This window comes from Peromyscus eremicus, chromosome 14 (assembly GCF_949786415.1).
Source record: "Peromyscus eremicus chromosome 14, PerEre_H2_v1, whole genome shotgun sequence".
Lineage (NCBI taxonomy): Eukaryota > Metazoa > Chordata > Mammalia > Rodentia > Cricetidae > Peromyscus > Peromyscus eremicus.
This window is the reverse complement of record NC_081430.1, coordinates 55,893,339-55,921,137: the sequence shown is the minus strand read 5'-3', so window position 1 is coordinate 55,921,137 and position 27,799 is coordinate 55,893,339. Positions and strand designations below refer to the sequence as shown.

General features: G+C 50.3%; 1 protein-coding gene across 5 annotated transcripts in view; it reads left to right on the top strand.

Moving 5' to 3' along the window:
• Nucleotides 1–15,115: 15,115 nt before the first annotated feature.
• Nucleotides 15,116–27,799, top strand: part of Bcl11b (BCL11 transcription factor B) — an 83,781-nt gene continuing 71,097 nt past the window's right edge. For all 5 annotated transcript variants that reach the window (XM_059279434.1, XM_059279432.1, XM_059279430.1 and 2 more), the window contains exon 1: nucleotides 15,116–15,173. In XM_059279434.1, coding sequence (XP_059135417.1) covers nucleotides 15,116–15,173 — 58 coding nt within the window. The remainder of the gene's footprint in view (nucleotides 15,174–27,799) is intronic.

The following is a 27,799-nucleotide window of genomic DNA, read 5'->3' as shown; positions in this document are numbered from 1 at the left end:
TGTGTTTGATCAAAGCTGCAGCAGGTGGTGGCCGAGTGTGAACCCAGCACGGGTCAGAAATGTGAATTCTTTATTTGTTTGCTAGGGAGTCCACCAGCAATGGCTCCTGCCTTGGGTGGGCACCAGGATGAGGCTGCCCAGGACCAAGAGGTGTCCTTCGGTCCTTCTCCCTGTAGGAGCTGGGTTGGAGAGCCATGTGCAGGAATGTCAAATGGAAACACTTCTCCGTCACAAGTAGGTCAGGTCTTAACCAAAACCAGGGTGTGAACTCAGTGCTGCAGGGAAGCAGCCCTTCCAGCCTTGGAGCCCTAGCCGGTTCAGGCTCGACACCAGTGGTTCTCAACCTACGGGCCGCGACCCCTCAGGGGTCGCACATCAAACATTTACATTATGATTCATAGCAGTAGCAAAATTACAGTCATGAAGCAGCAATGGAAATAACTTTATGGCTGGGGGGGTCACCACAGCATGAGGAACTGTGTTAAAGCGTTGCAGTGTTAGGAAGATTGAGAAGCACTGCTCTCTCTCTACGGTGAAAATGAAACCTGACCACACACACCAAGCTGACACCTCAGGGGCTGCAAAGGTTCAGGGCTGAGTCTCTTGCTTTAGGATCAGCTTCACGTCGATGCTGGTTATGTGGTCAGAGGGAAGGTGTGATTTGAGGACCACAGTGAATATCCTTCAGCCCCAGTGTTTCCTGTACTGAACTCTTATTTAAACCAAATCCTGTGGCAGTAATTGAAGCCTGAACTAGGTGCAGGAGCTGTGTGGGAACCAGAGGCTGTTTGTTGTAGGGTTCCGGATGGGGCATCAGAACAAGTCCGAATGGCTTGCGCCAGGATGTCTTCGGTCCAGCTGTTATTGCTCTCGGGCATCTGGTGGGTCTTATCAACTGTTCTCTTTGCAGCTGCACCTCACCGGGTAAACTTCCTTCATGTCAGCCTGCTTTCCAAGACCTCTGGCCTCAGGCTGTAATCCCATGCAGATGAACTCCCATGTTAGGATGGCAGTGTGGGATGGTGAGTGGGTAGATGTCTAATGACTTTGTAGGTGTTCAGAGAGGCTTAACAAACGGGGGACCCAGGCTGGGGCCCTGGTGGGACAGAAGAGGAGGAAGAGGAAGCCCGGAGCAAGCACAGGCATTCTCGCTCTCTGTTTCCAGGCTTCTGTGATGTGAGTGTCTCTGCTCACCGCATGCCCTCTTCTCCTTCATGATGGACTGAGGGAAGCCCGTGAAACTCTGAACCACAGTGGGCTCTTTAAGGTCAGGTGTCTTGCTACAGCATCACGAGAGTGACAAATGTAAGGGCTTTAGGACCCTAACATATTTGGGTGGGGGAGGGCACAACTGAATCCCTGACAGAGTGTGACACACGGTGAATGACAAGACACTTGGAAGCAGAGAGCATAGTGGGAAATGGGTGGGGGTGAGTAGAAAAGAGGGCTTTATGTTCAAAATACGTTTATCCCTTCAAAAGCCGGTGTGCACTGTGCTGTGTGGGAAGGGTGGGGCTTCCCTGCAGCCAACCAACTGCTTTGCTGAGGCCAGCCTGTTTGCTCTTCAGTGATGGTCACAAGGTATTTTACTGGCCCCTCTTCCTTCCACACCCCTCCTTCCCTTCCTCCCTCCCCTTCCTCCTCTCCCCTCCCTCCCTCCCTCCCTCCCTCCCTTCCTTCCTTCCTCCCTCCCTCCCCTCCCTCCCTCCCCTCCCTCCCTTCCTCCCTCCCTCCCCTCCCCTTCCTCCTTTCCCTCCCTTCCTCCCTCCCTCCCTCCCTCCCCTCCCTCCCTTCCTCCCTCCCTCCCTCCCCTTCCTCCCTCCCTCCCCTCCCCTTCCTCCTTTCCCTCCCTTCCTCCCTCCCTCCCCTCCCCTTCCTCCTTTCCCTCCCTTCCTCCCTCCCTCCCCTCCCCTCCCTCCTTTCCCTCCCTTCCTCCCTCCCTCCCCTCCCCTCCCTCCTTTCCCTCCCCTCCCTCCTTTCCTTCCCTTCCTCCTTTCCCTCCCTTCCTCCCTCCCTGTTTGCTTGTTCATTGGCTGCACTGAGGCCAAGCCAAGTTCCAGTGAGATGGAGAAGACCATAGCATAGATCCTGTCCCCATAGTGCTCTGGGTCCTGTAGATACGTCAGTGAACAGGATGCATTGATCCCAGAAGCCGGCAAGTTTGGATCTAGAACTCCTGGATGGACCTTGGGAAGATGGGACAGAGGACGGTCTCAAACTTCCTGCCTGCTATTGTGCCTTTTGTTTTGTTCAAGTCGAGACCCAGGGTCTGAGGGATGTCTGGGCTTCTGGCTCTTGGTGGGCACTGCGGGATGAGGATTTGCTCTGCAGTCTTGTGGAAGTTGAGGACATGAGGGCCTCCGGAGAAGGCTCAGAGATGGGAGCAAAAGCTTCTCAGAGGTTTGGTGCAAGGCTTCCTGGAAGTTCAGGGGGAATGTCCTCTGCAGGAAGAACGGGAGCCATCCTGTAACCTTCCCCATTCCAGAAGGCTCTGTAGGGAATGCATAATTAGGCCCTCGGTAATTACCAGTTTGAATCTGCCTAGGACACTCAGGCTCCCACCCCCTAATTTACCTTATAAATTTATTCTGCTGAAAAAGTTGAAAATGTCAGTCTTCTGTGAGCACTGCATAAATGAATTATCTCCCCGGATGACAGAAGGTGGGAAGGAGGAGGAGGCCCGGGAGGACATTCCCCACTTGGTGTGTCTGCATGTCTCTACCCTGAGCTCTGGCCGGCAGCGAGCCCAGCGAGGCTGCTTTCTGTGCAGGAAGAGGGCAAGGCCACCAGGCTCTGCCACTGTCCCCAGAGGGCATCTAAACCAGCCAGCTTGGACTCTCTGAGGACAGCTTTGGGGACATTTCCTACTGGGTGTTAATAAATGTTTACCCATCTCGGGTGGTGAAAAGTCCCTGTGTAGAACAAGGACGGGAAAGGGGGGCTGTTTCTTAGGACAGGTCCCATCCAACCAAGTCCTGCAGATCCCTCTGTACCAGGACAGTCTCACTTGGGGACGGACAGCAACCGTACTGGATCTCAAGGTCACATTCCCTTGTTTTGCAGAACAGTCACCAGTGCCTGATTCTTGGATGAAGAACTGTTGCGTAAGACTATAGACATGTATATTGAAGCCTGGACATGGTGGCACATGCCTGTGACTCCAACACCAGAGAAGTTGAGGCTGGAGGATTGGAAACTTGAGGCCAACCCAGGCTATATAAAAAGGTCTTGTCTTAAAAAGAAAGAAAACAAAAGACGAAAGGAAACATGTAAGACTTAAGACTTCAGGATCATGGCAGCTGGCCGGGATGATCAAGTTGTTGCAGAAGTTCCTCTTATCCCGTGATCCTAGCAAAAGGGTGGGGGTCATTTTCAAATCTCTACCTAGTCTTGCCCCGCTCCAATAGTAGTCTGCTTCTCCTCCTCCTCCTCCTCCTCCTCCTCTTCCTCCTCCTCTTCATTCTCCTCTTCCTCCTCCTCCTCCTCCTCCTCCTCCTCCTCCTCCTCCTCCTCCTCCTCCTCCTCCTCCTCCTCCTCCTTCTTCTTCTTCTTCTTCTTCTTCTTCTTCTTCTTCTTCTTTTCTCTCTCTCTCTTTCTCTCCCCCCCCATTCCCCCTCTCTGAACCAAATGGTTCAGCTGCTGCAAATTGACATTTTTAATTTTGGGAGTTGAATTATAAAAACCACAATGCAGCCCGTTGTGAACTTGGTGACCAAGAGGAAAATGAATAGTGGTGACTGGCCCTCTGAGAGGACACCCACTAGCCACAGAGACACTCTTCCCTGCCACTGTCCATGGGTATGGTTTTCCTAGTTTGCAGATGTATTTGGTCTTTTATATTAAGACCTAGATGGCTCAGACTTTGGTGTGCCAGCATGTGTCAGTCACAGACAGAGGCGAGTAGGTGGAGCCTGAGCAGTTGGCTTTAAGCAGCTCAGCCTAGTGACAGATGAGGCGGTTGGAGGTATAGATGTAGATGTTTTCTCTGCATATTCTTGACCTTCAGCCTGGCCTATAGCACTGAGCAGATGTGGATGGCTTGTACATGCACCCTTCAAAATTCATATTGATTCTCCTTTCTTATTATGTGACATTAAGAGGTAGGAGGGGATTGAATCAAGGGGCTCCATCATCACTAATGGTTAGTCCTTTAAAAAGAGACTGGGAGAACCCTTCTCTTTGCCTTGGACCGTATGAGATGCAATACTGGTCTTCTCTGGCAGACACAACACCATCCTAGAAATCCTCACTGGCCTTTGACCTTCGACTTTTACCCCCAGAGCTGTGAGAAGTGCATTTCCATTCTATATAAATTGCTATAGCAACACAGATGGACCATGACAAGCTACTTTATTAATATTACCTGAATATATTCACAGGGTCTGGGGAAAATTTCTCCTTTGAATGAAAACCTTGAGGTATGTGCCATGGGTTGAAATGAATGTGAATTCCTGTAAAACTGCACATTGGACATTGACCTCTATGGTATTATCTGTAATTTGTTAAATGCCTACACTGTGCTGTGTCCTGTACTGGGGACTTTCTGTGTGGTTACCTGAGGAACTCCTGACTGAGGCTGGGGCCTGACACAAGAGGACCTGGATGCTTAGGAGGTCAGCTGTTTGCCCCAGGGCACCTAGTTTATGGCAGATGCAGTATGGACTTGAACCTACGTCTGTGAGGATATAGGCACCATGTTGGTACCCACCCTGCACACTTTACAAAATTCCAGGAAGAACAAAACTCAATCTAAGAGGCAAAAGGACTTTACATGCTTTTAAAACTCTTGTTCAGTATCAGGAGATTGCCGGACTGAAAGTTCACCATCAGAACCTTCTCCTGGGCCCCATGTACTCCGAGTCCATTTATTTCCTTGGCTCTGTGCTGTCTGAGATGATGTCTCAGACACTTCCATCTTTCAGTCCTCATCACTTTCCCTCTGTTGCTTGTTTGCCTGGCCGTGGTCATGACTTTACTACCCACCAGCCCTGCCCAATCCCTTCCGTTAAGCAGGTGTCCTTGCTCGGTTCGTGGTTTACCTTTGAACTTTTCCTTGTCCCTCCTTCATGCCCTGATCCACCGTGGACTTCTTGGCATCCCTATTCCAGTCCCAGGTCTAGTGATGTTTCTGGTACCCACTTCTCGGTTGGTGGACGGTTGGAACGGGCTGGGTGGAGGACAGAGTCATGGTTTTGTGGAGACAGGCCTAGGGAACTGGAGTTCTGTCTCTGGGAGCCTGACTTTAGCCTGACGGTCTCTCTCTTCCTAGAATGAGCTAATGCAAACCCCCGATAAACATATTCGCACGGAATATCTCTTTGACCCCGGAGGCCCGGAGAGGATTGCAGTGGGGGAACTCGGTAATGGGGACACGCTGCCACAAGTACATTTTGGGGGCTGCAATGTTCCCAGTCTAGATAACTGTCATTGTCTTTTGTTTGATGTCATTGAACTGATGTCCTGAGTTTAGGTTTGTTTGACCTAGAAACCTGGGTATTAGCTGGTAAGCAGAACTGCCATCTCAGTCACAGAGGGCTTCTTAAAGTTTGTCCAAAGAGAAGCCGCAGGGTACCTACCTATAATGGGACTGCTGGATGGTAGAGGCCAGGACTCTCCGCTCACAGGTGTGCTGAGGCTGGGGGTCAAAGAGACCCTAAATCAGAGATGATTGTGTATTTCCCCATATCGCTCAGCAAGTGGGCACCTTTTCCGAGCCTGTGCCTGCCCATCTACATCCTGGGGGTAGAGAGGGAGGGCAGGGTTTGCAGGCTAGGAAGCATCTTTCATTCCAGGCAGTAAGGAGCCCTTGGGGCTAGTAGGAGGGGAGTGCCTACAGGTCTGCCCATCACTTCTCAAGTCCAACTTTAGACCTAGCCTCCATTTTTCACATAGTAGAAGCTCTTGATGGGCGTCGTGGTGGTGGCGGAGGCTAATTGCATGGAGCCTGGAGCTAATGCAGATGCTGTAATTCCTGTCACCTTCTCGCAGCTCAGTAGGAGCTTCTGATGAATAACATGTGGCGTTCAGAGGCTGAGCACATCAGTCGCATGCGTCGCTGGCAGAGGTCTGGCAGGGCCCCAGAGCAGTGGGGGAGCACAGTGCCACCTTGCCAAGTCTTTAATTAAAAGAGGAAATATGTCAGAACCTACTCGGCCACTGTCCAACCTAACAGGTCCTTCCTAGTGTCAGTGAACATTGCCGTTAAAGACTTGATGAAGGGCTAGGAGATGGCTCAGTGGTTAAGATTATTTGCTTCTCTTGAAGAGGACTCAGTTTCAGTTCCCAGCACCCAAATGGGGCTCACAATCATCCATGACTCCAGTTCTAGGGGATCCAGTGCTCTTTTTCTGACCTTTGCAGGCCTCTGCTATGTACATGGTGTACATACATATGTGCAGGCAAAACACCCATATGCACAAAATAATAAATACATCTACCTTTATTATTATTATTATTATTATTATTATTATTAAAAAGGACTTTGATGGGAGTCAGCCATTCTCCTGAGCCTGCTCTCTGAGGGATGAGAGAGACTATCGGAACATGCTAGGGCTGAGGAATGGCTACCTGGGAAAGGTCTTTCAGTCTTGGGGGGGGTCTCCCTGCAGGTTCCCCCATGGCAGTCTGGGGGGTCTTGCCTCTCTGCGTCTCTTGCTTGGGAACAGTAACCTTCAGAGATCAGGAAGAGCCTGGGATTCAGACAACTCAATAAAGTCACAATAAAACATCCAAAGCCTTCTCTTCTCCCTCACTTCTTTAACTCAATTTATTTTTCATTTTGTGGACAGAGATTTAGTCTGGGTATTAGTTTATGATTTTTACTGAAGGAATTACTCAACACACACACATATAAAAAGGAAATATTATTTTTATCATTCATTTTGTGCCATGTATACCATAGGAGGAGAAAACAGAGTGAAATCACTTCAGTACTGCTGTTTTTCATTACAAAGTTATTACATATAGAAATTACTCCAAATTATCTGAAATGAATGGAAATTATGAGGTTTAAATTCCCCAGGTTACTGCAGGCACAGCTCTGGAAATTTATTTTGTCATCTTGCTGAACATAATTGCTACAACAAAATTTCTTCCATTTTACAACTGCGGTATAACTTATTTATACCGCTGTAGCAGTAATTTTACATCAATAAGTTGCATGGGAAGGAATACACAGGTGGTAATTGAAAACAATAATTTGTGCCGAGGTCCAGGTGGGATGGTTGGCTCACAAAAAAAAAAAAAAAAAAAAAAGGGCTCCAGTTTCTGTCGGCAACAGCTTTGTGTCACCACGGCCTCGTCTCATCCCTTCAGTCAATGTGGGTCGAGCCATCCCAACGCCTTCCATCAACGTTCTCTGGGGCTGGGGTGGTGAGTCACATTTGCCGTCTTAGCCTCTTGGCTGGTGCACACCGTTCTGAAAACCGGGGCCGCAGAGCCCCCGGGGGCAGGTCCCGCATCGCCTCTTTGCTCGCTCCTGCCCTCTTCCTCAGCTTTCCAACTTGCCTCTGGGTTGGGTGCATTTAGGTACCCGGAGCTAATTAAGGTGTGTGATAGATTTCAATTGGAGTGTGAGTTCTTGCCAGAAACATTGACAATTCGATCCCCCAAGCACGGCGCACAGTGTTAAATCCACTAATGCTTTATACATTACTGTCTTCCTTCCCAGCCGGAATGTGTGGTCTGGGTACAATACCGAACCAGTCCCCAAACAGGCGTCCCCACTCTTCTGTTCTCTAATTGTCCCTGTTAAGCAGATAGAAATAATGAAGCTGCAGATGCCTGTGCCGAATCCCAGCAGCTGACGAAGCCACCGTCTACATCTGGGGGTCCAAATGCAGATTTTAACAGTTGACCATAAATCTGCCCTGTTTAGACTCCAAATCGTCAGGGTGAGCTGGACACAGGCCGGAAATGGGCTCCTCTGCTTCTCTAAGTGCTCCCTCAGAGACTCGTGGGAGACCGCAAGCACAAGGCGGGGGCTTTGCTGCAGGTTTGGATGGGGAATATTATCATCACATCTATATTTTAGAAGCCATTGTTGTTTCAAAGATCCCGAAGGCTTAAGATCACAGTGAAATCATTTTTTTTAAAGACCCAGATTAAACTAATATCAGAATGTACGGCAACTCAGCGTCTTAGCTCTCCCTTGGGCGACATTCATCGTCTTTTGTTGTGGTAAATTGTCTGCCTTGTAAATGGTACCCAAAATGCATCTTCAAGCCAACGTACAGTTTTGCTTTATTTTATATTATATTCTCTCTCTCTCTCTCTCTCTCTCTCTCTCTCTCTCTCTCTCTCTCTCTCTCTGTATGCAGAGTTTCAGGCAGTCCAGGCTGGCCTTGAACGTGCTATGTGCCTGAGGATGGACCTTGAACACCTGATCCTCCTGCCTCTACCTCTCAACAATGCACATTTAATATGGAACATCTCAAAACTTCTATGCACCATAGAGATGCTGCCACCCACCCCCAACCCCCAGGAACTGTTTGTTAGTGGGTTTGCAGTCCCCCAACCTTTGCCTCTCCAACAGGGGGAAAGCCAGCCACATATTTCCTAGGATGCTAGCTATCTTTGTTGAATTCACTCGAAAGCATGTGTGTGGCTGTTTCTAAAACGACGAAACAACAGATGAGCCCCCCTTTTGCTTTTGCAGCTCTGGAAGGCATCACTGAAGCAAGGTGTTGGCTGGCTTTTTCTTTTTCTTTTTTTTGATAAGCGCCCCCTTGCAGTGCTCTCATTAGCTGAGGCTTGCGCCTTTCGGGAGGGGATGCTAGCCTGACTCATGCTTCTGGTTCCTTCTCCTTTCTTCTCGAAGCCCTCCTTCCCCCTCACTTCCTCTGTAGTACATCACAGCGCAGATAGGAGTTTGCACATCCTGGGCCTTGGGGGTGGGGGCAGCTCTCAATTGAATCAAACTTGTCTACAACTCCAACTTAACATTTCCCGAAACTTCCTCCTTCTCATACTGCTTAAGGATACAAACTAATTAATCCTCACAGCCTCATCAAACCCTTGTTGGGAAGGTGATTCTTACAAATGCTTCATCCCCAGCCCTCCCCAATTCCTATCACCAAGCCACCTCCTTGTCGCCCCAGTCCGTCAGCTACAGCCTGACAGCCAGAGTCGGAACTGAAAATTCCCTTCTGAGTCCTGGTGTTTCCCCCAAAGGAACCATTTTCACTCTTCTGAGCCTCCCCACACCCTTGTCTCTGCTCTAAATAGGGCAGGTTGCTTGGTCACCAGACACTGAACTCAGGCTCCTGGGTGGGCATCATGTGTGAATGTGTCTGAATGGGAAATCTTCAGGGAAACGGTCCCCTCTGCATTTTAAGTCACACCAGACACACGGAAGACCAAGGGAATGAGCAGAGAGATTCTTTGCATGCTGCACACATGGAGATGTAAGTACCCACCACTCTGACCCCTGTCTGTGAGAGAGGTGAGGACACAGGCTTGGTGGTGTCTCTCCCAGCAGGGTGATGGCTCCCCTACCCAATGTGATTGATGACCTCAACTGAGGAATTAAAATTAGCAAGGCAAGAAAAATTCCAAACGAGGTGAGAAAGCTGTGGAAATAGTTCCAGATCCTCTAGTACTGAGCCATTCAATATCACTTCTGATGACAGGGGCAGAGTTAGGAACATCAATGTGGGTGTCAGTCTTTTTCACATACAGGGAGCTGGGAGCTGGGAGCTGGGCAAGTTTTTTTTTTTTTAAATTAAAAATATTTTTAAAGGAAAATAAAACATGAATCAGGAGCAGTGAAACTGGCTTAAATCTTCTAGCTGAAGACTTAAAGAAAGCAGTCAGAATGCCTTTGTGTGTGTGTGTGTGTGTGTGTGTGTGTGTGTGTGTGTGTGTGTGTCCCGGCGTCTATTTAAACCTATTTCAAGCAGTTGAATGATTGTCGAAAATCTACTACCGTACATACGAGCCCAAGTCTTACTCGAAGAAAAGAAACATAGAAAAGAAAAGGAAAAGAAGATACAGTGTCTCGTATTTTACAGAAGCCTGGATCTTAATTGGGCATGTGCAAAGAACAGACGGAAGAAGGCTGAGAGGCAAGTTTTGGGGTCCTGTTTAGCCTTTAGGTACCGAGGCTAGACCCTCGGTGATCCAGCAAAGCATTCCAGCAACCAGGAAGGACATGTGATAATTCTAGGCAGTATGCAAGAGGCTTACCCGGCCCCTCCAGTCCACCAGGGAGTCTGAGTTTGATCTCTGAAGGGTCTGTCAGTGCTGGAGAGAAGGCTGAGCCTGCAGAGGCCTTTGCTGAGAAGCCTGAGGGCCTGACTTGGACCCCAGCGGGGCCCACATAAAGGTGGGAGGAGAGAACCCACTCTACAAACCACAACACGACTCCTCCACGATAATTTAAATGGTTCTAATTTAGGAGGAAAGACACCAAGACCACCTTGGGAGCCTTCCTAATGTGTATAGGACTTGCTTAGGGTTTCCACAGCCAGTTCTCAAAAAGTGTGGGTGCTCTCCTTAGAGCGTTTATTGACTTTTTCGAGTCTTCACAGTCAATAAGGTTTAAAACCCCGGGGGGAACAGAAAGCAGCAGGCATGGCTTACTTCGGAGTTTGCCCCACACTTGTGAAAATGAGAAGATTCGCCTTCTCTTTGCATGGATTTTTTATTTTATTTTATTTTATTTTTTTAAGCACCAGAAACGAAACCCAAAGTAATTTGGTAAGCTGTGTTGTTGGGCCCTCAGACAGCTCCAAAGTTATCTGTCTACAGCTCAGAGGGAGGATCCCTGTTAAGGAGAAAAATAACAAAAACAAATGAAATGTCAGTTTTCTTCCTGCAAGGACTCCAGGACTTCCCATTTCCCCTGACACTTCTAGATCTAGATCTTTCCAAATTTTCGTAAAGACATAAGATGAAATGTAACAGCTCAGAAGGCAAAGACAACATTGCACACTCTTCCACGGGCCCCAGTCTGTGCCCAAGGATTGAGAATCCTTCAAGGAATTTTGAGCAAAAAGCCTTTTTCTGGGTGGGGTGGAGTGGGGTGGGGTGGGGTGGGGCGGTCCGACCAGTCCGCCCCCACTCTGTGGCATGTTACCCAAGGCACACACAGGGGGTTAGAACCCTACACAAGTTAATAAAAATGCACTTTGATTCGGCGAAATGAATTTTAATTTCTGAAGATTTCCTCTGTAAAGAACGATTCCCCTATCCTTAAAGGGATGGAGGCTGTGGGGGATTCGCTCTGGGAATGGAGTGTGAAGCCGAGGAAGAAATAGGGAAATATTTGGGACTTCAAAAAGCGTTGTGACATTCATATTTATATTCGTTCTTTCTCATTTGTTTCTGATTAAGTTCTGTGTCAAGGGCAAAGCACATAGTAGGCCTCTAGCAAGTACAGAAGAAATGATGTTAGGGTTTTATGCAAGGGGTCCAGGCCCACGTTTGTACCTTCTCTCTTCCGGTTAGTCATTTGTGCTGCGTGTGGGGTGTGTGTGTGTGTGTGTGTTGGGGGGTCAGGGGAATGACCTTTATACTAAACAAGGTTTCGTAGAGGGGTAGCTCTGTCTGAGGGGGTTTTAGATACACCTGCCTGACCCGGGGTCCTGAGCAAAGGCCGGGTCTGACCGAGCGCAGAGAGAGCAGAGAGAGCATACCCCGGAGCCAGTAGCCTAAGCAAGGCGGGGTCGAGCGAGAGGTCAAGGTCGGCCGAGAGGCAGCTATTGATCTGGCTGGGAACGCGAGACACGGAGCGCAGGAAGACTAAAGGGGGAGCTGTGAGACCAGACATTAACAGCTTTCAGCGCAAATGATGCCGTGCCAGACGGGCAGAGGGAAAAGGAGGAGACTGGAGTGGCAGCTGGGATCGCTCGCTGCCTGCTCCCGGCCGCCTCCTGGGAGAGGAGGAGGCGCAGGTCCGGGCAGGGAGGCCTCTTGTCGGCGGCCGCGAGGTGGAGCGCGCGGCAGCAACAGCTCGGGCCCTGCACCCGGCCATCAGTGCGCGCGCCTTCCCGCCGTCGGGGTAGCGCGCAGTCCGGGAGGATGTGCTCCGGGTCAGTCCCGGCTGTTCAGCCGCTTCCCGCTGCCCCTTTCCGGGTCCCCATCCGTGCTCAAGTAGGCAGCTGACTCCGGGGCCCCATGCTCCCTGTTTCCTAAGCGAGCTCTTCCTTCTCTCTCGTCCTGGGCCTCTGGCTCGGTCCGGTTTCCTTGTAGCCATCTCCCCCAGAAGGTGAGGGCCACGTGTTTGAATTTCGCGCCCAAGGTGGCAGGCTGCAGCTGGCGCGCCGCTGTGTTTTAAGTCCATACCTGCCCCTGATGTGCTGTGTGCCTTTGGGCAAAGTCCTAACCCTCTCTGGCCTTTTTTCCCATCTGCGGGCCTACAAAAAAGAAGGCTATTGATCTTTCACTTTAAAACAGGGGTGTGCGAGTAAGGCCAGTTTATGGATTTCTTGGGAGGTTTATTAAAGGGTGGGTGTGGGCTACTTTTTTCCCCCCTACTCTGGCCACTTTCCTGGAAATATTTTTTTTTTTCGGTAGGGCGGGATGGGTTGAGAGGAGACGCTTCCAGACTTTGACCACGTGGAGGGGTGCATGTGTGTGTGGTGGTGGGCAGCTGCACGCGGCCTGCCCGGCCCGCCGAAGGAGGTGCAAATCCGCCCCCACCCAGCATCTCCTCGGCTCATCTTCGCGTCGGTCCGTGGACCCTGCAGCCCACGGTGCTGGAAACTGCAAGCTGGGGCACATTGTACAGTGATTATTTTGGGTGAAGTGGGAAGGGAAGAGAGATCCTTCTGTCCTTGCTCCTAGCACTACGTGCTTCGTTGGTGCCATGGCCCCACCCATGGCTTTCAGGATGAACAAAAGCCCAGGTGCCCCCTGAGGAACAGGCCCCGGGAGGGAGAGGCGGCTCGCCTGGAGGCCTTGCAGCCTCGCCAATCCCTGGGCTGAAGCTGGGGCGCCGGGCCTGGGGTGGGGTGAGGCCGGTGCAGCCAGGCTCACCGCAAAGCCCAGCCCCAGCCAGGCCCCGACCCGCCCTGGCCGCCGGGGAAGGGAGAGGGGTCCAGCCGCCTGGCGCGCCCAGCGCGGGAGGCCAGGTTATCCAGTAGACCCAGCTGGTCTCCTGGAGGAGAGCGCCAGGAGGGGGCGGTGCATTCGGGGACTGCAGCCTGGCCTTGTCCCCGGGCCACGGGCAGGCCCCCACAACTCCCCTTGTCCTCGCCGGCTGGAGATCAAACGGCTGACAAGGCGGCTCTGTCCTTCCCGGTCGGACAAGCAATTTCAAGTCCAATCCCGGGCGGTGGAGGAGGGGGCGACTTCCAGGTTACAGAGATTTTACGGAGGGAATTGGGGGGCGCCTCGCCGAGTCACCCTCCTGCAGAGAGCTGGCCACGCCCACTTCTGGATCTGTGTGTCGGAGTCTTCTCCCACGTGGAGTACCCCTGCCCCTCTAGCGCGTGCTCCCCAAGGAGACTAGGCTGTGGGGGCGGGGCAATGCTTGACCCCCTAGAAGTTAATGGGGCCCGGAAAGGCGAAGATCCCTTCTGGAATGGGATTCAAACAAAATGGGCCCCCCACTGTGCACTCTTAGTACCTTTTATTTTGTTCTCTAAGAGGACCAAATCCCCATGGTTTATATGGAGACTTTTTGGAAGTTTCTACAAAACGTCCCCCCCCGCCCCCCAATAAGTAAAGCCTATTGTAACTACTTTTCCAGGGAAGTGAAGCAATGGTATATATTTTCCCAGTACACTCACACCCCCCTCCATTTCCAGCCCCCCTTCCTGAGTCGGTGGGTTTGGACTTGCTTGGACTCAGTGTACTTCAGTGATTCAAACAGCACCCCGCCCTCTTTCTCAAGGGGGTCCTGCTCCCGAGGGAGGGAGAGTATGTGTGTGGGGGGCAAAGACTTTATTTTATTTACTTTCCCTCCCTCCGCTTTTGCGCATCCGGTGCTCAGGGATAAGACAAGCTCACAAAAACAGCAGTTTGCACGTGTGGCCGGCCTGGGTTGCGGGTGTGCGCACTGGCGAGTGTGTGTGAGTGCGCGCGCGCGTGTCTCGGTGTGTGCTTTCTTGTTCTCTTACAGGGTACAATGTTAAAAAGCCACCGCTAGTCGCCCCCAGTGCTCCGACTCTCTGGGTCTTTTTGTCTCTAGAGCAGATTAAACGTCACGTCCGCACTTGAACTTGAATTTTATCCCATTGTACAGAGGCAGCCCCAGCCACAGAGAGACCGAGAGCTCCCGGAGAACCTGGACTCCGCCATCTTCACGTTGCAATCTATAGCTCCCGTCCACGCCCGCACCGACCCGGGCACACTGGGCGAGCCGCCCCGCAGCCCTGCTCCCCCTGGGCCCGCGGCGCCCGGCAGCGCTGGGGAGCGCGCGCGGGGACCCGCAGCCCCTCCGGCCGGCGCCAGCCTGCCAGGTGACCCGGGAAGGAGCCGCTCCCGGAGTCCCCCAGAGCCTCGGAGGGGTCAGCCTCCGAGAAAGAAAAAAGCAGGCAGCGCGCAGAAAACCCAGAAAGAGCCGAACCAAGGCAGTTTTTCATTGCTTTTGGGCTTTTGAGGGGGCGGGGTGAGGGGTTACGAGACAAGTCCCCAAGTTTTCTTTGCTTGTTTTTTTTTTTTTTCCTTCTTTTTTGAAATTTGTTTGCATTTTCCTCCCCCCTCCCTTTGGGTGGAAGTGCGCGTTCCACCTACCAGACCCCGAAAGAAAAGTGTCAGAGGCCGGTGCAAAACCCGGCGTAACTTCAAGAAGACATTTACAAGTCTAAGAGGCCAAGCACTTTGAAGAAGTGTGAGAGATATTTTTCCTCCAAAAGAATATATTTTTAAAGAAACCAGCCAACCCGCGGCGAGCAACAGCAGTTTTATCATTTATTTTTGCCTTTTCTATTTTAGACCAAGCCATCTTCCTGGCTTTTTCTTTTTTCAAAAACAAAAACAAAAACACAGCCCAGAAGAAAGAGCAAAATAAAGACGAAGAAGAAGAAGAGGAGGAGGAGGAGGAAGCGAGGAAGGGCAGAGGCACCAACCCGGGCAGAGGAGGAGGCGCGGCGGCGGCGGCGGCTCGGACCCCCTCCCCGGCCCGCATCTGTGCAGCTCTCCGGGCGATGCCAGAATAGATGCCGGGGCAATGTCCCGCCGCAAACAGGGCAACCCGCAGCACTTGTCCCAGAGGGAGCTCATCACGCGTAAGTGTTTGCGGCGCGCGTGAGGGGCCGGCGGCCGGGGCTTCGGTCGCCCGGGGCTGGGGACACCAAACCGGACGCAGCGGCCGGGCGTGGGGCCCTGGGAAAGTTTTTCTGCAGCCGGGGGCAGCCGCTGCGGGCTGCGGGCCGAGGAGGGGGCACGCGGGTTTGCAGGCGGCTATGCGCGCCGAGCCGGGCTGGACGCTCGGCCCTCCAAGCGGCGTGTGTGGCGGCGGCGGCGCTGGTGGCGGGGTTTGGAGAGGAGGGGGAGGGGGCCGAGGAGCGGAGGGGGAGGGGGAGCCGGGAAAAGTTGGCGAGCGCGTGGGTCCGCGCTCGGAGGAGCGTGTGGACCGAGCCCCGAGTGCGCCCCGGACCCGGGGACCCGCAGGGCGAGGGGGTGGCCGCGGGCTCCCGGTGCCCGGTCTCTGCGCCCCGCCAGGCAGGGCGCCGGCCGCGCTGGTGCTAGGATTCCGAAGCCGCCGTCCCCTCCCCTCCTCTCGCTATTTGCAAAAGAATCCAGCTGCGCAGCTGTTTGCTGGGCTGGAGCACCCCCTCCCCATTTCCCCACCTCCGTCTCCTGGGACGGTCTTGTCTTCTTCCCCCCCAACTCCAAAAAAAAAAAAAAAAAGGTGTGGGGGGGGGAGGATTTGGGTTGGTGAAAAAAAAAAAATCCCCGCCACGAGTTAAAAAAAAAGATTGTCAGGAGTGGGAAAAGAGGGATGCACTTATAACAGTAAAAATGAAGAGAAAAAAAAAAGGAAGGGGAGAAAAATACCTATCAACCTCTTATCCATCTCTCTATCTCAATATCTTTCATCTTCCCCATCTAAATAAACAAGGCAGGTCGCGGTGCAAATCCGCCGGATTTCAAGCCAGTGGCTGGGCTCGCGAAGTCAGGCAGCAGGGCAGACACGCAGCAGCTTCCAACGCCCCAGCTGGGTTCATTTAGAAAAGAAAACGCCAGCGCGAGCCGCGCAGGTACGCAGTTCTCCGGGAGCCCGCCGGGTCCCCGCGCTGGCACCAGCGAGGTCGGCTTGCAGAGCTCCGGGCCGGCCTCAGCCGCAGCCTGCTCGAGCCTCTCCCCGCGTTCTTTTGGTCGCGGTTGCTTTTTATTTATTATTATATTTTATTGCAATAGAAATAAAATTTCCTCTGGGTGCCATCGAGACCTTAGGCAGGTTGTAATCTTGCAATCCTTCGCTCACCTCACTGCGCCGGGGCCCGGCTCCCCGCGCTGGAGCTGTAGAAGGCTGTGAGCCACGGCCGCCGCCTAGGACTGGCTGGCCTGCGGTCGAGAGCCGAATATTTATGTTATATTTTAAAGAATTTAAATAAATAAATAAATATATAAAGGGGCTCTCCCCTCCCCTCCAACCCAGCACAGGAGCCATCTGCTCGAAGCTATTGCTCTTCCCATCTCTCCTTTGTTACCGCAGACACGTTAGTAAGAATTTGTGCGTTTATTATTATTATTATTATTTTGGGGGGATATATATTAAAGTGAGGTTCTTGGGAGAGGGGTACCTTTTAAGGGAGGAGGGAAAAGGAGTCTCCTTTATTTTTTCAATGTTGTAATGTCAAAGGAGACTTGCTGGTTGTATTTAAAACAAAATGTTTTGCAATCAGATTTGAGCCTGGTCTCATCAAGATGCGTTTGACCACTTGACATTTATTTCTCTCCTTTAGTAAGCCGCAGCCACGGGTTATTTTACAGCCCAGTCCCTCCTTTAGGTGAGGTAGTTGTTAATACATCCATACTTCCAGAGCCTAATTTGTCCGGGAGGCAGTTTGCCCCTGGGAGCCCCTGTATAATTGTAAGGATTGTTTTTGAGGAGGGGAGAGTCGATTGGAAGGGAGAGAGGCTGGTAGTCCCGGCACAGGAGCATTTGCAGTTGAGTATTCAGGAAAAGGCAAGTAGGTTTGCTGTCCCTCGCTGGGCATCCCTGGGACATCCTGAGCAAGCTCCGATCAGAGGGCCGGGTGGCAGCTGGGCCTGGGGGTGAGGGGTGCTTGGTGTGACATCCTTCCATTCTGCATTGGTTCCCTGTCTCGCCCTTGCTCAGAGCAGCTGGGAAAAGCCAGCTGACGCTGCAGCGGAGGCAGAGAAGGCAAAGAGTATTGGGAAGAAAAGAGGGCCAAGAGACCAGGCTGCTAAGCAATTCTACCTGCCTTCCGGGGGCCCTGGGAGCCTGGGTATTGTTTAAGGGGTTTAAGCAAGGAGAGTGGTCCAACCAGTGCTCAGGAAATGCTGCGTATCCCGAAGCAGCTGGCTTTTCTGTCTGTGCTGTGTCACCCCGGAGGTGGCAAGACAGGGATGCAGGAGATGCACAGTGGCCTGGGGAACATGACTAGCCACAAACCCTGGGATGCCGGATCCCTGATTGCAAGGGCTCTGAAGCCCTGGCCAGCAAAGCAGGTGTTGTCACAGGCCCCTACAGGCACCCACATGTGAGATTTCAGATGTGAAGGAAACCATCTAAAATGTGGCAGTCTTTGGGCCTGTGGGGTAACAGCTTCAGGTTCTTTGGGGATGATGCAACTTAGAATCACTGATGGCCTAGGAAACCAGAAAAGCACAAAAATAGCATCCATGGTCTTGGTGTGTTGGGGATGGGGGTAGGAGAAGGACTCCGCCATGAGTTAGTTCCATTTTACAGCCAGGGCGGTAAGAAGAGGAGTGAGGGAGCTGAGAGAGTGGGAGACAGCTGGAGAGGAAAACCTGGGCTTCTGGCTTGTTTCAAAATGTTTGACCCAGATGGATGCGGCTTTTCAAACAGGAGGACAGACACAGCCATTAATAAAAACAAACACAAGACATGGGGACAATGGTAGACGGGAGGTAAGAGAGGCGGCCGCTGGCCAGGCAGAGGGAAAGGCCATGCCAGGCAGGGTCAGGCAGAAGGAAATGTACTTTACAGTCGGTGGAAAAGCTCAAGGCTTTCTGAAGAAATAAAGGAGGTAAAATGGAGTGGTCAATTATACAGCCCTAATTAAGCCAACTTTTCAATAACCCACCAACAGGTTTCCAAGGAAGACTAGTAATTTTTTTTGTATGCACTCATGATTTCGCACAACAACCGGAGACCCAAAATTAGCTGCAGAAGTTAGGCTAGCTGTATTAATCCCATACTAGCCGCTTCAAGTTGGGTTTTGTGATGTTGTCTGTTTTAAAGGTGGCTATGTTCACAATGATCTGAAGCCTAGGCTACGGAATGTCTATAACGGCCCACTTATCTTACTGAACTGTGTCTCTGGTAAATTTCACAGGACCTAGGCCCTCTGTTATTTTTCTCTTTTTTGGTAGTCGGGTAGGGGCAATGATGTTTGTCCCCCTTTTGCACAGAAGGGAACCCCATGTCGTTAGAAGTGTGATATGTCAGCAGCTTGGATTCCATGGGAGAATAAAAATGTGTTCGTCAAAGGTGTCATGCCAGGTTGGTTTTATTCATTTGTAATTCACACCGGAGAGAAAACAGCCATGAGCATATTTTAACAACCCCAATATTGTTAAAGGGCTTTCCCGCCCCCTCTTATTTGAAGATTTTTGTGTATATGCATGTTTATTGTCTGGAGGGGGCAAGGTTGCTATCCGCCAGAGCCTGGGCTTTGGCAAATTTTGTCTGGTCTTCAGGATACTTCATAACAGAAAAAAACAAGTCGGCTCTTCAGTCTTGGGGTGAATACTGTTGCTCCTGGGGACCTGGCCTTAGAGACTTGGGAGGGTCAGGGTTAGATGGCTAGATGCACTTCTCAGCTTACCACCAAAGGACCCTGCGGGTCTTCTTTGGCCAGAGGAAAGGTCAACTTTCGGTGTATTTGACCATAATTAGAACTATGTCTCAGGTGAAATGGATGCGTGTAAAACAGTCTAGTTACAGACTCCAGTTTCCTACAGCAGCGAGCAGGTTTTCAGCGCCTAATCAGACTCTCCCTCCTGCCTGCTCCTCTCCTCCTTTATGTATCCATTTTTCACCTCCTATCTCCATTGCCTTGCATTCTTTGTTGCTTGTTGTGATAAAATACTTTCCAAAGTAAACTTTCGGTGGAATTGGCTTTTGGTTCATGGCAAGCCTGATGCGCCAAGCCTCGCCTAGCGCTTCTCGTCAGCTAGGGGGCGCTCGGTGCCCGTGTCATGGCTGGCGGTGCCTCCGCCGCTATGCTATGCCTGGGAACCCGCGTCCATCAGCAGCAGCAGCAGCAGCAGCAGCATCGGCCACGGCAGCAGCTTCTGCAGTTTGTGTCGCTGCAAAATGTCTTAAGCGTGAAGTTGTAATATTGATTTTCCAGCAGAGATTCGGGCAGGACAAAATGAGAATATAAGTTTGAAAAATCTATTTTCAAGCTATGACCATCGATTTGTAAGCCCTTACCTGGCAGGTGGGGAGGTATTTTCTTTCCCTTCAATTTCCTTTTCTTTTTAAGCAATTAAAATTGTTATTCCTGGATGAGCGTATGTCCCCTGATCTGTCCATGGTCTTGACGTTCGGAACATTTTGTTTTGTTGGTAAGGTATTCAGAATCCATTTAGAGAGTCTGGGAACAGTGAGCATCATTTTAGGGGTAGTCCATTTTGGTGTATGTTACCTGGGGAGGGGGGCGGTGGTGGTCACTGTGAATTGCTGCTTGAGGGAGTCCTGGACCCGAGACAGCTTGATGGATGGAAATCCTTCCAGCTGTGATTTGATAGCACTCTCAATGCCGTCTATTCCATAGTGAGCCCACGGAACTAAGGGGAGCAAGCTCTCTCCTCCAAGACATAACATAACTCAAATAATGTGGACAGTTTTGTTTTCGAGGAGTGTGTGCTTGCCAGGGTCAGCAGCAGCCTTACCTTTCACACCAGACAGTGCCCTTCGTGGATGGCATGTCATATGATGCTACGTCGATCCCCAAATGTGTGATTCGGTGCTGGGGAATATATATACAGTGTTGATTGTGGGGTTTCTAGATCTATAATGTCTTCGCTTTAGAGTTCCAGAAATCTGCAGACAGCACAGTGAGCTGGAGTCCTAGGCATGAGTTCAGTGGGTGAGCTGAAGCGCTTGCTCTGACACAGGAAAGTGCTTTTATTCTAACCTGAAAGAGAAATAAATTAGGTCAGACAAAAGCCTTCGCTGTCATCAGCTGGAGGAAGAGGGCCAGCCATTTATCTGATGATTTCTGTCCTTCATTTAATGTTTGAATCTGGCCAGTTGTAAGCACACCATGGAGGCAAGTACAGAGGAGAGCTCTGAAACGAGGAATGTGGTACCTTTCAGCCTTGGGTCCGGGCATGGCTTTTGGCCTGCAGGGAACTGTTTTTTTTTTTTTTTTTAAATTTTTTTTCAAATTCAGTTTATAGGAACTCCCAATCATTTGCCTTGGAATTTGGGGGCCTTCCTGAGCTGTGACTACACACCAACACAGACATTCAATTCGTGGGGGTTAAAATACATATATATGGGGTGGGGTGGGGGGGACAGATGGCGGCTGGATGTTTTCCTGTGAAATCTCTCTTTCATGAAGGCAGGGCTCTCTGGCTGCCTGCTTGGGCCTTCTTTTTAGCTAAAACTCTCCAAGGATTTTGTCCCCAGGTTAATGCTGATGTCACATCTGGGGAGGCTAGGTGAACATAAACTCTTTTGGGGGGCTGTACCCTGCACCGAATGGTCAAGGTATTGATGCCGGCTAAGCATCCATGAAGATTTCCTTAGCTGCAACACACTTGTTTTCTGCTTAGTCGGGAGGAGTCAGAAGAATGCTGGGGATGTGGTCCCGTGTCATACAGCTGTTCCGATGGTGGCTTTGTCCTATCTCGGCACTCAGTTGACTCATAAGATCCTGCCTGGGGGGGGGGGGGGTCTTGAGTGCTCTGTGCTCCGACCTCATAAATCTGCTTTCCCGTACTCGGGAGCAAAATACTGGCCTGTGAGATCTGCATATTCCGTTCCCTGTGTCTCTGTGGACTGCCTCCTCTGGGTGCTTAGCTTTCCCAGGATGTGCCTAAAAATTGCTGGGAGCAGGATGTCAGGGGCACATACATCTTGTGTCTTCCTCAGGAGCTGGTGAGAGGTAGGCACAGCGATCTCTTGTTTACTGATGGAACGACACTAGATGGTGAGCAGTGCTGTGTTCCGGGGACTCTTGCTGCCGTTTCGACATATGCAAGTCTCTTGTGTAGCTGCTGAAATTCCAGAATTTCATTCTTTTTTTTCCCCCCTTCTCTTTCTCTGTGGCAGCTGATAATTTGCTTGGGTGTGGAATTAGCCGGCTCAAGCTATTTACTGCAATGAAATGCCAGACCACACAAAATTAAGTAACTTCAAAGTAAAAAGAGAGTAAAAAAAAAAAAAAATCCTCTGTTTTGCTATAACTTTTTACGACCTTGTTCCACGGAACTGCTAAAATACAAATGCATTTGCGAACCGCTCTAAGGGGCCTTCTAGAACAGCGTGCCGAGAGACTCAAGAAAGCTGAGTGCCAATGTTACTGCGATTAACAAGTGCCTCAGAGGGAGGCATTGCTGCTATAAACCAAAGGCGATGAGGTCGGAGCCATGTTTAAATTCCTACCTTGGAGAGGAGACACGCGAAGAAACTGCTGCCCTTGTGGGCTTCTTGTAGCCTCTGAGGATCTGGATCCCCCTCGAGACAGCCTGATGGGTGTTGAACCCATGGACATCCTCCCCCACCTCCACCGTGTCTTTGAAAACCCAAACATTAAACAAAAGAAATGCCCTCATCTGGCCGCAGAGAACACTCTTAGAGCAGATCATTGCTGGCCCCATAGTGACTCTGAAGATTGAAGGCACTTGCAGTTTCTTGGACAAATATGTTTAGAAGGTGTTCTGTCGACAGATTTTTTTCTTCCTCTTTTTTAAAGGCAGCTCTTTTATTTATCAAAGCATATGTCGATTCATCCTCATTTGTCATGGTCTTAGCTTTTCATTTTAACTTTTGGGTATGAGAATGTCTGAGTATAAATTTCCTTATTCCTTCCTTAGTCTGTTCTTAGTTTTGAGGGGGTCCAGCCTCCTGAACTTTGTTTTTGGGGTTCTGGAGAGCCGTGTGCAGTAGGAGCAAGGGGCTAGGACTAGGCCTGTGGAGCACTTTAGGAGATGTTTAGAGGTTGATCTTAATCCACCCACCTTTCCCCCAGGCCGGGCAATTAGAGGACAGTCGGTGGAGATGGGGGTCCCCTGCCCTCACCATGTGATTTCCCTCCCTAGAGCCTATCAACCAAGGCTGTATAAGTGAGGGTCCTCCTGCAGCCAGGACGTCTTCATGGATCAGAAACTCCCTACCTTCCTGGGATGCTGACTAAGCTCCATCACGCCCCTCGGTGGTCATATCAGCCCTAATCCTGGTCAGTTTCCCGGGAGGAAAAACCCACTCCATTCTCCTGTTCTGTGCCGACGGATTTCTCTCTGTCTTTATCCCACTTGTCAGGGATGGTGAAAATTTCAGGTCAGGCACGGTGGCGTGTGCGTTTAATCCTAACACGGGAGGCAGAGGCAGGTGGATCTCTGAGCTCGAGGCCAGCCTGGTCTACAGAGCTAGTTCCAGGATAGCCAGGGCTACACAGCGAAACCCTGTCTCGAAAAACAAAACAAAACAAAAAACCCAGCAACAACAACAAACAAACAAAAAAAAAAGAAGAAAAAGAAAAAGAAAAAGAAAAGGAGAAAGAAAAGAAAAGGTGAAATTTTCAAATTTCAGTATGAGTGGCATGCTAGGGCTGGCATAAAGCAGGCAGGGTGGAGGCCTGCTGTGTGCTATAGCCCTGTCCTTCTGGGGACGTGGCTCTTAGAGAGTCTTAGGGGAGATGTGGGGAAATGACATCTGGGACCTGCTGGACTTCTGAACCCACCGAGGGAGAGTGGTCAGAGCAGAGGGAGTGGAACAGAGTGGGGAATTCCTGCTTTGGACCCTGGTAGTTGCGACCTGCCAGATCCCTGTTGGGGACCTAACCCTTCGTGACCCAGCATGGACATCCCACCCCATGCACGCTTCACTCTTCGCCTCCATCTCTTCCTCACTGAGCACTTCATTATTCCCTCAGTTGGAGAACTTCATAAAGCCTCTGGCCGCGCGCGCCTTGCGTCATCCAGTCGTAGATCATTTTCTCCCCCAAGAATTGATTCCTGCTTCCTCCCACCCAGCCCCCTCCTTCCCTCCCTTCTGGTTGTTATTTTCCCTCGGATCCAATAAATTAAAAATTGATGGGAGCTCAGAAAGTGTTGTGCTCTGCGGGGTGCGGGTGTAGGTGGTGTTACTGTGCCGGTGTCTCTTGGTGTCTCGGCCTCTCCCGAGTGTCCACCAGAGAAGAGCCCTTTGCGGGCTTTTGGTAAGCACAGGCTGGCTGGTTCTGGCTTCCTGGGAAGCAGGCATAAAGTCTCCAGTCAGAGGAGGCAGAGCTCGGCGGATGCCGAACATGTCTTGTAAACATACATATGCATTGTGATGGTGGCGGTGACGTTGGCGGCATACTGTTTTAACAGCCTGCCCCCTCTCCCCCAATCCTTCCTTACTGTCTCCACCTACCTTGTCGAAGCGGGTACTTACTGTGGGTTAGGCATTAAGGATAGAGATTTGGAGTCGAACAGAAGCAAAGGGGAACATGAGCCTATGTATTGTGTCTGCAGCAGTGTGTGTGTGTGTGTGTGTGTGTGTGTGTGTGTGTGTAGTAGTGTACACACCCCATGGCCTAGGGACAGCAGGTAGCTGATCTCTTGGCTGGAATTCTCTGAGGGGGCAGGTGGAGGGCGGCTGTTGATGGACCAGGGTGGGCAGGGCCCTAGGATCTGTGTGCACATAGGGGACTCTCAGGCCAGGTAAGGCCTTCTGAGCTCCGCTTGGCTGGGCTAGTGTGAACAGCTCCTCTCTATTTCTGTCTTCTGTCCCACATTCCTTCCCAGTGGAGCTGAGACATGGGAAGTTTGCCTTAGGATCAAGGGTTTCCCCTTCCACTTAACAATGATGCTCATTATTATTTGTGAACCCTGATTTCATTGCCTCTAAATGCGTTTACCAGCTGGGAGAAGGCCCAGCCTTGTAAATAAAATGTGGTTTTGTTGTAAAAGAAAATCTAACACTCTCTCTCTCTCTCTCTCTCTCTCTCTCTCTCTCTGTAAATATATATTTGTTCACGTGCTTTAGATTTAATATTTCAGAACTCTCTCCAACCCTGTGGTATCTTACATTCAAGCAAGTGGCTGGCTGCATCCGTCCATTCATTTTCCCTCTTTAATGAGTCAAACATTTTAGCAACTGCTGTTCTTACTCGGCTCATGGTGTATTGAGAGCAGTAATATTTTGCAGGCCGTCTGACACTTGGAGCTTTTCAGGGAAGCACATATCTTTTCAGAGGAACGCTTTACCTGTGCCTTGCTTGTTAAGGCCTGAGTTTGTGGGATGAGGCTGAGGGAGGGGCTGGTTTGTTGAGTCTGGGGTTGGAATGGCTGCTTTTCATCTTCTCTGTGTGGCAAGCGGGACTCTGCCTATGGAAGCCCAGGCTGGGTCCTCCCAGGCCGTGCAGATCTGGGATACGCAAGTGTCTGGGCCAGACGTACGTTTTCAGTACAGGGCTGCCGAGGAGGGTCCCCAGAGGGCCAGCCTCCCTCTCCTCAGGACTTGGCCAAGAGGCTCTTTCCCTTTTCTTTCTTCCGTTATTGATACAGTTCTTAGAAGGGACACACACACACACACACACACACACACACACACACACACACACACATGCTACATGCCCAGCCCATATCCGCTTGCCAACGGAAATGAAACCACAGCCTTCGGGGTGTCTCTGAGAGCTTCTGCCTGAGCTTTCAGGCTCAGTCAGCTGCCTGGTCCACCCACTGAAGTTGGGGTTCAGTGGGACTCTGCTGCCTGAGTGCTGGGGGGCAATCTTGCCATCTTTCTCAGCAGAGAATCACTAGCAACAGACCAGAGTTCAGAGTTCAGTTCACACAGCCTGGGGGTGGGGAGAGGGAGCCCCGCTCCTTGGCATTGACAGGGTGAGCATGCTGCCACCGTCAGGAGTTTTACTTCCAGCGTTGAAAGTGGGAGGGGAGGTAGTTTTTATTTTTTTTCCTGGTTCCTTCTCCTCCCAACTCCTTTAGTAGTGGCAGTGGGTTGGGCCCCCGTCTTAAAGCCAGGTCCTAAGTTCTGAGTTGAGCCTGTCCTGTAGGGCTCTCCAGGTTGACTGCCTGTAAGGCAGAGACACAGAACTCAGAACTACAGCTTAGTAAACAGTGTTGGAGACCTTCACACCCCATTGCTGGGGCTCACAGGGCTCACTGCATGAGAAAACTGAGAGGACAGACAGATGGACAGACACAACCAGATATTGCAAAAAATGATGCTAGTTTGGAGTCTTGGTCAAGGAAGGTGTGGAGGGAGAGGGATACTATGAACAGGCACACATGATATTTACTAATTTTTATATTAGTCTACGTTTCTTTCGAATTAGAGAATCATTTTGAAATTTTGTGGCCTGAAACCTCCTAGCAGAGAGGACATAACTCAAACTTTAGAGAATTTTCCAGGTGGGTGGGCACGGCTGAAAATGTTAATAACAATAATGGTAATAATAACAATAATAATGCTGTTATTGTTATTATTTTATCGGAGGTAGACTTAATTAAAAGGTGAAATGGAGCCCTTTGCTGTGGGGAGTGACACTGGGTCGAGGATGTGGGTTTATTGTTTTTATCGAAGGCTGTAAGGACCAGGTGTGTTGTGGGGCCGGTACAAGGTGGACATTGAAAAACCATCCCAGGCATAGCACCTCATCCTGCTGAGTTTGAATTCTCAATTTTATTTTGCCTCCTTTTTCTTTTGCTTTTCATCTCATTTCCTTTGTGCCTTTTTTTTTTTTTTGGGCCAAATAATATTTTGATACTCTCCTCCCATTTGTTAGTGTTCCCTTTCTGCAAATGGGGCACAATACGTCCTTATATTTCTAAAGGACTGTTTGCACAGCCCTCTCTTTTGGCTCTGAAATTATGTATATGTAATTGGTAATTAAAGGTACAAGCTTTTCAATATAAACAGTATTGCTCAATGTTAGATTATTAAAGGGAAAGGAGGCACCGAATAATTACCTTTTACGTCCCAACAAACGATTTACAGGAATCCAGTCTCTCCCTCGAACCTTTAGCTTGAAGGTTGTGATTACATTTTAACCATGGCACGGCAGCTTTTCATAAGATAAATCGGTAAATTAATTACGTCGCATTGTCTTCAAGCTCCCTTTTAAGTAAACTCGGATTTCTTATTCAAGTATAATTAATGGTTACTGGGCGGTGTGGTGAGGATTGTCCCTTTACCTGTCTTTTTTTTTTTTTTTTTTTTTTTTTTTTTTTTCTGTTTGTTTGTTATTGTTAACAATCTGCAGACAACAGATTTAGGATTTACATATCTGTGGGGTGTTTCTGAACTGCCACGTTTCGGGTGCTTATCTACATTTAATTTACAGAGGGCCCTATGTGCTTCCCAGTGACTATGGGCAGAGACTCAAGGTGTGATTTCCATTGACGGTACCTGCTCCTCTCCCTGTGTGGCTCCAGGGACACATTCTATGTCACCAGCCTCTGATGCTGCATTCAGTTTTGCACATGGATTCACACAGGCCCCGAGCAAGCGTATACTCAGAAAACATGGAACAGCGACTTACATGTAGTATTAGAGATGCCACAGACTATTTCCCTTCAGTTTTCCACTCTGGCTCTGGCCCATTAATAACCTCACTGCCACGGAATGTGTCTTCCTCCTTTTCACCCCTCCGGCCCCTCTGTGCCAATCATTACCCTTTCCTAATTGCTGTATAGCTTACAATTTAACCTTCCTCCTTGGTGTCAGACCCGTGGCTGTTCCCAGATCCTATGAAGACCTGGTCACTTGTGCCTTCTGCCCAGCTGTCACGGAAGAATTCCAGCCAGAGTTGCCCAGACCCCAAGGGGAACACGGAACCTCCTCGTCCACTGCCTTTGATTTATTATGCCACTTCGCTGCTGAGCTTTCCAAGGATTCCCTTGAGGGAGTGGCTGATTCTTGAAGCGTTTATTAGCTTCAGAATGTTTAGGTCCTGTGCCCCTTCCAAAATAATAACGAAAACAACAAAAGGAAGTGTCCTGACTGCTAAAAGAAATGTAAAAACATCCAACCCATTGAAAGTGTGGTTTGAGATCTGCCCAGAAATGATTTTGGAGTCTGAAGAGACTTTTCTTTCTTTCTTTCTTTCTTTCTTTCTTTCTTTCTTTCTTTCTTTCTTTCTTTCTTTTTTTCTTTCTTGGAATGAAAAGAAAACCGACCTTTAAAAAAAAAAAGGACGGAGTGAGCTGATGAGCACTGAGGATTTTCTGAGGGTATGGAGGTCTGAGCAGGAGCACGGTGTGTAGGGGAAGCCGGCTCTCTCTTCAGTTGGCTTTTCTTCTGCGTTCTGGAATCTGACTCTTCTCCCTGAGTACTTGTGCTTTTTCTTCCCCCCCCCCTCTGGGCAGGACTGGCTTTCCAACGCCTGTCTGGGTTTCTGGGTTTCTGTTTTCCAGTTTGGTGCCTGGCCAGGACTCAGGTAGAAGAATGCGAGTAGGAAGCTCATGAATGGGGAGGCTAAGAACATGAATGAGAGCTGGTGGGGAGAGGACACAGCTC